The 10748-nt window shown below is 39.3% G+C and overlaps 1 protein-coding gene across 1 annotated transcript in view; it reads right to left on the bottom strand.

The window, feature by feature from the left end:
• Positions 1-10748, bottom strand: part of IL17REL (interleukin 17 receptor E-like) — a 47778-nt gene that overhangs the window by 26007 nt on the left and 11023 nt on the right. Inside the window, exon 2 of the mRNA XM_009318768.1 lies at positions 1860-1887. Within this exon, the coding sequence (XP_009317043.1) occupies positions 1860-1887 (28 nt within the window). The remainder of the gene's footprint in view (positions 1-1859; positions 1888-10748) is intronic.

A 10748-nucleotide genomic window follows, 5' to 3' on the forward strand; every position in this document is an offset into this window, starting at 1 on the left:
ATACTTATACCAATTATAAAATTGATTAAATTTCAGACTGACAGCCTCTCTTTCACAACAGATTTCAAAGCACAGTAAATTAGGAGGGTTTCACAGTTGTACGTTCAGAAAATATTTCAAACTTTCAAGGATATTGGACAACATGGTGATATACTGTGCCAAATACATTTTCTGAGAATGTAAGGCTTTTTTAAAATCATTGCTATATTGATATCAATGTCTGGATATATTACAGTGAATTTCAAATACTACAGTAGCCCTTATGTACTACCAATAGTCTAGAAGAGCAGGAGGGAGAAGGCAGAGTCAAAGGTATGTTGCCAAATACTACTGAGCTGCAAATTCTAGGAAATAAAGTCATCTCTTTGTTGGAGCTAAAAGCAATGACTACTGCAAAGGTGCTCTATTATATAGTTAAGGTCTTTTAAGGTAATTTTACCTCATATAATAAATAATAAAAAGAATGACTATAGAAAAGGAAGTATGGAAATGAGCATACACCCACTGTTGCACAAGTGAATTAGGATGAAGACTAAAAAAATATTTTTTCATCACCCCTATAAGGCTGAGTCATCCTATATGTTACTTGTATTAGAGATAGCTGATAAGTCATTTTCAGGCGGCACTGAAAACCTACAAGCAGCTCTGCTTCATGTACATCATCTGGAAAGATAAGAATCTTTAGTTTACAAACTCTTCAATGCCCAAAGTCATTCCAGTATATCCAGCTAAGAGCTAAACATCTAGTATAAGCTTGTATGCATCATCTAAACACCTCTGGTGGTCAACAGAGACAGAGAACCCCTCTCGCCTCCCTCCCAGCACATAAATCACCTTGTCCTAAGCTGGGTGGAATGAATCACCACCTTGTGGTACCTGTAGTGAGTCTCCACTATCTACATCTGCATTTGTGTAATACCCAGCACAGATATTAACTCATAACCAACAGCATTGCAGGTGTCCTTCCCTTTAAGACCAGGGTTGAAGGGTTTGGTTTCCTCAGCCTGTGCTGCCCAAGGGCATGAAGGCATGCTTCAGCTAGGCAGAGCAAAGCTTAACGCCCCTGTTTCTTCTGTAACTAGCAGCTCAGCTGCCTAATCCTAAAAAGATTCATTCGCAATCCTTGAACCAGCCACCGATGGTTCACTCTGCTCGCTGGCAGAAGACTAGAGACTTTTTCAGGTGGGACTTTTAACTGCATCCCTTCCACAGCCGTGTTCTTTCTCTCCTCCTCAACATGTGTCCCATAAATGTCATGATTTCAGAGTAAGACTCATGACAGCTGACGTTCGGCTCACGCCCCACACCACAGCATCAGCATCTCACACACTTGCGGCTCAGCGTTGCAGCTTCTCCCTGCCTGTGGACTCTCTGCCACACAGATCCAGGAAAGGCACCGTGGAGATAAGCAGTGCTCAGGCCTGGGCCTCCAGTCAGGACTGTCTTCTCAGAGGGGACTGCCGGCAAGGCAGCTGCCTCATACTTCCCTGTCAAGTGACTGTGTGCATTGCAGGAGTAATTGATGGAGGCTTCAGAGTTCAGGTAATTCAAGAGCCTGTATTATTACAGTAGGCAATAATAATAAGTAGAAGCAATCAAAATATGTGAAATGACTAAGCAAGTTCTCCCAATGACCAACTATGGTAAGGAAAATTATTAAGCAAAAATGCACAGTCATTATTAACCTATTATTTATCAGACCCTACCAATTTCCAATGTTTAGTACGAGGAAACTGGTGGTAAACACCCTGTCATGACAGTGATCTGATGTCACCAGGAAAGTGGCTTTATTATCTGCAATAAATTATTTTTATCTTTCAAAAACAAATGTAGTAAAAATGTGAATGATGTATACTCACTGGAAGGTTTGCTTTTACAATGAATCCCCTGCAAACAGAAACAAAAATATTATAAAAGCTGAGGTAACAATAAAAATTAATATTGCTTAATCATTGTACACACAAATATAAACATATCTTAAACAAGTAAACATATTCACAGTCCACAACAGAAATCATTTTCAAGATAAAAAAAAGATTTCCAAATACAGTGAAAATGCACATCACTACTGCATATGACAGCCTGATACGTATGGGGACACAAGATCAGCATTATCCTCATTTTCAGGTATTTTACTAAGATGTAATTGTTATAACAAGTGTAACAGTTCCATCAAATACAGACCTCATTTTATCAGGTACTGCCATTCACATTGACCAAGAGCTTATTTATTGTTTTGTCAAACTTTACAATGGACTGCTTCATACCAGAGCAAAGAAACCAAGCGTTTTTTTAATGGAAGATGTCTAGAACACTACTGAATATTATATGATTTTTAGAAGATCACACTAGGCCAATGGAAGGAAGTATTACAGTAATTGCAAATGAAGTTTAGAAATAAGACTTGCCTTTTTATTTCTGAGAACTACCTGGCTCAGAATCCTGCAAATGAAATTACTCAGGCACAGTACTTACCATGTTCAAGTGGGAAAGTATTTTTGTAAGAGGCAAAGTGAACCTGACACTGAGATTTTAACAAGTTTCCAGCTATCTTTCAGACAGACTACATCCATTTTCCCAGTAAAATAAACACTTAAACACACACTAAAATTCTGTAGAGTATAAAAATAACAAATCTTATTTTGACTACTATGCATGACATTCTAAAGAAAGGCTATTACTTAGACAGCAAATACTGTTTTCTGCTGTTCTGGCATTCAAGTTTCTGACATAGCACTTATACCAGTATTCCTTTGTACGCGGCATATATGTTCCCCTCTGCTTTCCTTTAAAATCAGTGTCTCATTCACAGGCACATTTTTGTCACACCCACAAAAGGAGCAGGCACCACCTTGTCTCCTCTGTTCTCAAATGGACTGGCAGCTCTCAGTCCTTTTAAAACATTTTAGGATCTTGTCAATAAGCCAACAATCTGCAAGTTTTCGAGCCAGCAAAAGTCTCTCAGTGGACATTTGGAAGTTCTCAAGTTGTAGACAAACACAGAGACTGCAGCCTGGGTAAGAATTAGCACATCATAAAATAACTATTGCTTGGTGTTCCATGAGGCTTTCATCCACAAGTAACTCTGTCCTCCTCATAAACACAGCTGTAGAGCAAAATCATATTATTGCTGCAGGTGAGAAATGACAGCATGTTAGCTACCCTGTGGCAGCTGCCTAGAGTACCTGAGAACTGTGTTTTCTGTCCTTCATCACGGCTTTTCAATTTTTAGCTAGATAAGCTTGTTTTTAAAGAAGGCCTTTAGAAAACCAGTGACCAGTATCTAACCTGTATTAGTTCTCATTCCTTTGTCCTTTTGGCACTTTTATTTTTAATAATCACTTCTGGAGGTAAGTTTTCATCTTCAACAATTGGCAGTTTGTCACTATGACTCATAAAAGTGCAGATGCATAAAAGGTGGTATTTTAAACCACTTTTTATAAAAAGACAGAGATGGTCATACACTTTCATAGACTGAAGATTATAAAAATTACTTGTGACATTGTTAAAGATATTACTTTGGCTGCTTCTACACAATACTACACTGACACTCAAAGAAGTAGGGCCTGTTGCAACAGGACAAGGGGTAATGGTTTTAAACTAAAAGAGGGTAGATTTAGATTGGACGTAAGGAAGACATTTTTTACACTGAGGGTGGTGAAACACTGCCACAGGTTGCCCAGAAAGGTTGTAGATGCCCCATCCCTGGAAACATTCAAAGTCAGGTTGGAGGGGGCTCTGAGCAACCTGATCTAGTTGAAGATGTCCCTGCTCATTGCAGGGAGGTTGGACTAGATGACCTTCAAAGGTCCTTTCCAACCCAAACCATTCTATGATTCTATGATACTGTAAAGGAAATCAAACTTCTTTACATAACTGTTCTAAAACTGGGCTACTTCTACTTCAGTGGTTTCATAAATTCCTCAAATCCCCCTGAAGGATTGAAAAATGTAACTGATGTGACCTCATTTCTGCTGTAATGTGTTCATGGAAATATTTGAATAAGTTAAATTATTTCTGCCCTCCAAAAAAAAGCTTCATTGGTAGTTCGTTGGTTCTCCCAATGCACATTCATCAATAGAAAGAAGACTATAGCTTTCTGAATAATTCAGTACAACACTAAACCAATAAAAGTGGAACATGCCAGCTCATAAAACTACTGGAATTTTAACTGCTGTTTCAAAGCCCTAATTTTGTATTATTTCCAATCAAATCCTGCAAGAATATGCAGAAGGACAATTTTAATTCAGTCTCTTGACTTGAGGTTCTCCATAGCCTTAGGGAGTGGAATAGACAAATATACAAAATGACTGCAAAAAATTGAGTGAGTGAGTTAGGGAGCTAGCTTTCTTGGTGAGAAAACCTAACTGTTGGATCAACTAGTTGCTGAGCCACTGCTTACTGGAAGAAATTAATCTTGAAGGTGATAATTTAGCAATTTACTTCTGTATTTTTAACTTCCCATTTTGCAGCCAGACTATTGAAAATATTTTGGTTAGGGAAACTGAGAGAGTTCCCAGTTGCCGGTCAAAATTTCTTAGAACATCATCTTTAAACTAACTTCTCTAACCATCCTTTCTGGTTACAATCATGGTGCAAAAATACATTAGAAAAAAATCAAGATCCCATTGAAGTAAACAACAAAAATCTCACAAAACTCAGAGGATTCAGCCGTTTACTTAAGGAAGGCCAGTGCTTTGGAGCCCCTGTTATGACACCTGAAAAATGTAAATCATATGTAAATAAATGAAGTTACAAACATGAAAAAAAACCCCACCCACTTCTGTGGGGCTGTGGGATGATGCAGAAATCCTCCTATACCTTCTAGTCTATCCTAATTAATTATTGCTTTTCACTCAGGTGGTAGGATTCATCTGAGCACTTTCCAGTACCATCTTGCATTTATTTTCTCATCTTCTCCATAGGAAAAAGAAACATATCCATCAGTGATTTTTGTTCTGGTAGGGAGATGTTTTGTCGTTCTTGGGCATTTGGTTTTGTTCTGGGTGAGGAGTTGTTGGAAAGGTTTACATAAATAATCAAACATTTGCACAAACACTTGCCAGTTACAGCAAGCATTTGGTCACAGCTCAATTCCTTTTTTTTTAATAAGTGTTTCTTTTTATTGTACAATACCAAGGGGGGGGGGGTGTTGGTATTTTCTTTTATAATCATTTTGCAAAATAGTCAAAAGAGACCATTTGTCTCAAAGAAGAACTCAAATAAATTAACCAAGTTCCTCTCCCACTTTCTGTATCTTTTGTTTTCAGGAATTTTCAGTGATGAATGCAATAGAAAAACATAACACACTAAAACCAGAATGGAAATTTTCTTCCCCTTTCACAAATGCCGTGGGTGTCTTTTATGCAAAAATAAGATCCTGAACATGATAGTACATTTTACTCGTATACGGAGAGCATCTTTGATTCATATCTGCTTTGGCAAAGAGCCTAAGTAAAATATACTTACACAATGCACAAACAGTTAGGGATTTTCCTATTTCTCTAGGGTTTTCCCCATTCGTGGTATTACTCAACTGTAGCTAGAGGTTATCTGAACATACACCACCAACGTGCAGCATTCTGAATAGAAGGTGTGGTGCCAACTTTTTAGCTAGCACAGCAGCTTCTCCTCAATCTAAGCCAATTGCAATATCACATTGTTTTGTTTAAAGACTGTAGAGAAGAAAGTGAGATCAGCAGAGGAAGACTTTGATTTGGGGGCACAGAGAGTATTTTCATGAATTAAAATTGCCAAGGAAAAGAAAGAAAGATTAGACCTGCTTCCCATTTCCTCTCATATCTCCAGGCACTAAATCAAGCACAGAATTGTGGAAATTCTTCCCTGAATGTTCTGTCAAGCAGGAAAGAGTCTGAGGCAAATTTGATTTCACAGTCTACCTGTTAGCTCTGTTGTACCTCGTTCATAGAGGAGTTGGTGGCAGCTCTTCCACAACGCCATAAGGAATAGTAATATGCCTGAAAATGGCTAGCTGAGTGCTCTTTAATTGGGACCAGGTTGTCAGACACTTAACATTCATTCATTAAGGTGCCTACATTAAAATCAGTGAACGTAGAGTTGAACAGTTTTTCCCCCTTTTGAGTGATCCTCAGTGGCAAAGCTATTACCTACCTGCTTCAGGTTCAACTGTCAGAGAGGGCACGTGACCATATTCTGATGTTTCCCTCTCTTCCAGCAATTTCTGTTCTTTGACCACCATTAAAAGTAAGCATGGGACTGTACGTATTCTTACAACACAGGGAAAGTGTGGTCTTGCAATAACTGATGCTCAAATTGTAGCCAAAAGGCTGATAAAGATGATGAATTTAATCATGTTCTTTTTGATTTCAGTCAAGAAGGGATGCTCTGCACAAATCCATCTTATTTTGCACACAATTCGAGAGGATCTCCCAGATCACTGGGTCTAGTCCCCTGATAACCACAGGTACCACCACATCATCTAATTCCTTTCAAAAACTGGTGAAGCTTCATTTTAAAATCAGTCACGCTTTCATGTGCACTGCTCCAATAGCCAAGACTATTCCAAAAGCCCTGTTCTCTGCCAGCACCAAATCTTTTAATTTCTAACGTAAACACAATAATGGTTAGCTTGTATTGATTGTGCTCATTATCTTTTCACTTAAATGGATGCTTTTCACCCTGGAATTTACTTTCCATTTAGCTACAACCAGTAATATACCTTTTCTCAGCTTTTTTGCAAGACTATAAAAGCCAAGCTATTTTATTCCTCTCTAATAAAACAGGCTTCCCTTCTTACCGTCACCCTTCTCAGCAGCTATTTCTACTTTAATGCACCTGTCCAAATGGAGTGACCAGAACCACACACAGTTCTGAAAACTCTTTCGCACTAGGGTTTATTTGGTGCCTTGTAAAGTGGTAATATTCCTTGTCTCAACTGGGAGCACCACAACCATGTCGTATCAGCAGTTATCCTCCAATGCAGAGAGGGAGCTACTTACCCCTTTCTATGTAAGCAATCCAGCAGCCTTCTTTTCTCCACCTGCTCACCCCATTCAATTCACGGAGGGAAGAGCCTACAGATACTGGGCCACAAGAGTCCTAAATGATTTTTCATGGCCTCTAGTGAAAAGCCTGACAATGCTAATGTGATCTCAATCACCTCCATAAAGAAAAAGGTCTTTGAGCGGTGGAGAGCCACAGTGGAAGTGTTATGGATCTATACAATTTATGAACTTTGGATGGAAACAGAGAGGATTCAGAGCTGTATCATAAGCTCCTCAGACTATCAACAAATGACTGTAATTTCCTTCATAGAGACATTCAGCCCCAGAAACTATCTAAGAAGAATTTCACAAATGGAAACAACTGAGTATGCTTTAGCTTTTTCCAGAGCTATTTTCACAGGCGAAGGAGATAATGTGTAAGGCACTTTACCTGTCCTTGATGTGGGTGGGGATTGGAACCTCACAGGGCTTTTCTCATTCTATTCTTATAAAGGTCACCACTGTATTTATCTTACCAAATGCAAGGAAACAGAATTCTTTACAGTAAGAGTAAGCACAGGGATAACATAATGATTCCTGTCCCACTAAAAAAAGTCTTAACTATATCATGGTCAAGTATTCATACAAAAAAGCATGTTATTGGAAATGGGTGAAAAGTAAAAATAATAGGCCTACAGAACACACTTGGCAATTGACTAAAATTATGGTTATGTTTACTGAGAACCAGAGGAATTATAATGATTAATACACATAATATGAACACTTAGAACTGTTAAAAATTCATAGTGCCACTGAATACAGTGTCCCCAAAAGACCTTTTCTCAAAAGCAGCATCTGTATTTGTTTTGACATCATGGGTAATTACTTTCATTGCCAAGGTAAAACTATCTTACTGATGATCCTTTTTAATTTTTGGCAAACCACAAGGTTGTTCTTCAACTTTTACTGACAATGTGGTGATCAGATACATGTGAACAGTGTGCAATGGGATCAGCTAAGCAATCATAGAAGGAAACATTTGGACTGTTATCCATGCAGAAAAGAAATAAGCACCTGAACTTATGGCAAAGCATTATTTTGGACTACTTTGAACTACTGCTTCTACAAGTGTGCCTGGATGTTGCTGGATTTTTTTTACAGAATGTTAAAAAAAAACCATCTGAGTCATGCCTACACATTATCCAGCTCCGAGTCTCTCTGTGTGTGTTCTAAGCTGAACAAAAACCATCCCATCACATTAGTGCAGTGGGGAACCTGAGAGGATAAGTACTACTGAGAATTGGGATATTAAGCTCAGGCTCAGTACAGTGCTAACAAGGTCACACGCTTTCTGAATGAGAGCTGGCTTGTGTCCAACAGAGCAAGGTAACGTCTGCCTGTGTTAACACCATGTTGATGTGCTCTCAACTAAACAGTGAACTGACAATGAACAAACAGGGAAGAGATTATTGGGCATATTGAAATTATTGGACAATCTTCAGTAAGGCTTCACAGTGGTCTAAAGCATAGCCTTTTACCAATTTTTGTTTCCTGCACCATTTGCCATTTCACATGTATGGAAATGTATGGACCCTGTCCTCCACAACCTGCTCTTTGCCACAAGGCCAACACTTCCATTACAGTCTAGCAGTACTTCAGTAATGCAGGAGTACATGACTAACACAAGAGCCTCAGGCCCCTTAGATTTTTGTCCTTCTGTTTACCTGCTACTATTCAGGTGTAACAGAGATTTCCATCTTCAAGTCAGTATGTATTTCCTCCTGCGCTGCATCGATGCAGAGGAATCCTGTTCCCATATTTTAACCGGACTGTCCCGTATTTTAGCTGGACTGCATGTGGCCTATAACGTCTTCTGACCATTACTGTGGCTGCATGGCTGTATCCCTTTTACAGAGCAGAACAAGTGAAAGAGTTGGCAGCACAGTAATTATATTTCTGGGAATTCTTTGCAGTGACATGCATTTATCCTATAAGTGAATGTCCAGTCAAAACAATATTGCTTTGAGGTCTCACAACTGGGAAGAATATTCCCCCCTTGTATTTTTTTTAAGTTAATTGTATGTAAAAATAATGCTGTGATACAAAAAGAACCTACATAGAAACCACTTGCTTTTAAATTTATTGGACCAAAGGGAGCTATGACAGTCTGAAATAAAAGCTGCCTGTCCTATTGTATGCTTCAACTCCAGGACTAGAAGCAGAATTTGCTTGAAGCAACAGTATGCTCTACCTTCTTTTTTTTTTAGAAATAAAAAAAATTTAAAAAAAAAAATTGTCAATCATTTTGATGTCACGTTTCCTAAAATATTAATACAAGTTGTCAACAAAACAGAATTGCATACAATAGACAAAGTAAAATTAAAATGCACTTTGAATGCCATACCCTCAGCTGGTATAAATCAGCACCATCCCATATATATAGAGTGTCAAAAATTTCAGACCACTCAGCTACTTGAAAGGACAACTAATCTACCAAATCAGCACTTCTAGTCTAACAATGAGACAGGGACATTCTAACACAGCATTAATGGTTACTTCAGTGAATGACTGGTGATCTCATACAGAGGATGCTAAAATGCAATCAAAGAATTTTAGGGTGGAAGGGGTCTCTGGAGGCCGCCAAATCCAGCCTCCTGCTAGAAGCAGTACTGTCACCAACACCAGATCAAGTCAGCCACTACTTTGGCCATTTCTTGAAAAACTGGAGAACGCAGATTCCACATGGTCTCCAGACAACCATGGATATCCCATGCTTTGAGGTTAGGATAGTACAGTGATCTCTGTAGCTCAGAAGAGGCTACAAGAAAAACTTAGTCAGGATCCCTCAGCAGCGCTGACAGCACTGCGACTTGAAGCCTCAGAGGTGACTGGAACTAGTGGGCAGTGAGATTGCCACAGAAAAGGAAACAGGGGGGAAAAAAAAGCAAGAATTGAAGTGAAGATTATGAGAAGAGACCCTCTGGGATAGAATTGCTCCTCCTGCTGCTGCTGGAGGCAGTGGTTATTTCTTTTAGAAATACTTATTTTTCTTTTAGCCTGAGGATCTTTTTCTATTCCAGTTACTGTCTTCTCATACATCCTAACACTATTGCTCAGCAAAAGAGGAAATATATTGCAGGCCTGGCTTTCCAGTGCTCTGGCATACACAGTGAAGCCCTCACCATTTTGCTCTAGGCAACTACTCATTTTGCTTATGTTTAGAGTTAGTCCCGGGAGCAGAACAGTGCTGTGCTGTACACTGTGAACTTTATAAATGACAAATGCCATCCTGCTCACATTCACAGATTGTGGAGGACTATGGTAGAGTGAAACTCTTTCCACTGGTTTGAATGAACTTTGAATCAGATCCAAGTGGGAAAAAACTTTTTGCCTATTGTGGTGGGTTGACCCTGGCTGGACACCAGGTGCCCACCAAAGTCGCTCTATCACTCCCCTCCTCAGCTGGACAGGGGAGAGAAAATATAACAAAAGATTCGTGGGTCGAGATAAGGACAGGGAGATCACTCAGCAATTACTGTCACAGGCAAAACAGACTCGACTTGGGGAAAATTAATTCAATTTATTACCAATCAAAATCAGAGTAGGATAATTAGAAAATAAAAATGAAATCTTAAAACACCTTCCCCCCATCCCTCCCTTCTTCCCGGGCTCAACTTCACTCCCAGATTCTCTACCTCCTCCCCCCGGGTGGCGCAAGGGGATGGGAAATGGGGGTTGTGGTCAGTTCACCACATGTTGTCTCTGCTGCTCCTTCCTCCTCAC

The sequence above is a fragment of the Pygoscelis adeliae genome, unplaced genomic scaffold (genome assembly GCF_000699105.1).
Source record: "Pygoscelis adeliae isolate BGI_AS28 unplaced genomic scaffold, ASM69910v1 Scaffold12, whole genome shotgun sequence".
NCBI lineage: Eukaryota > Metazoa > Chordata > Aves > Sphenisciformes > Spheniscidae > Pygoscelis > Pygoscelis adeliae.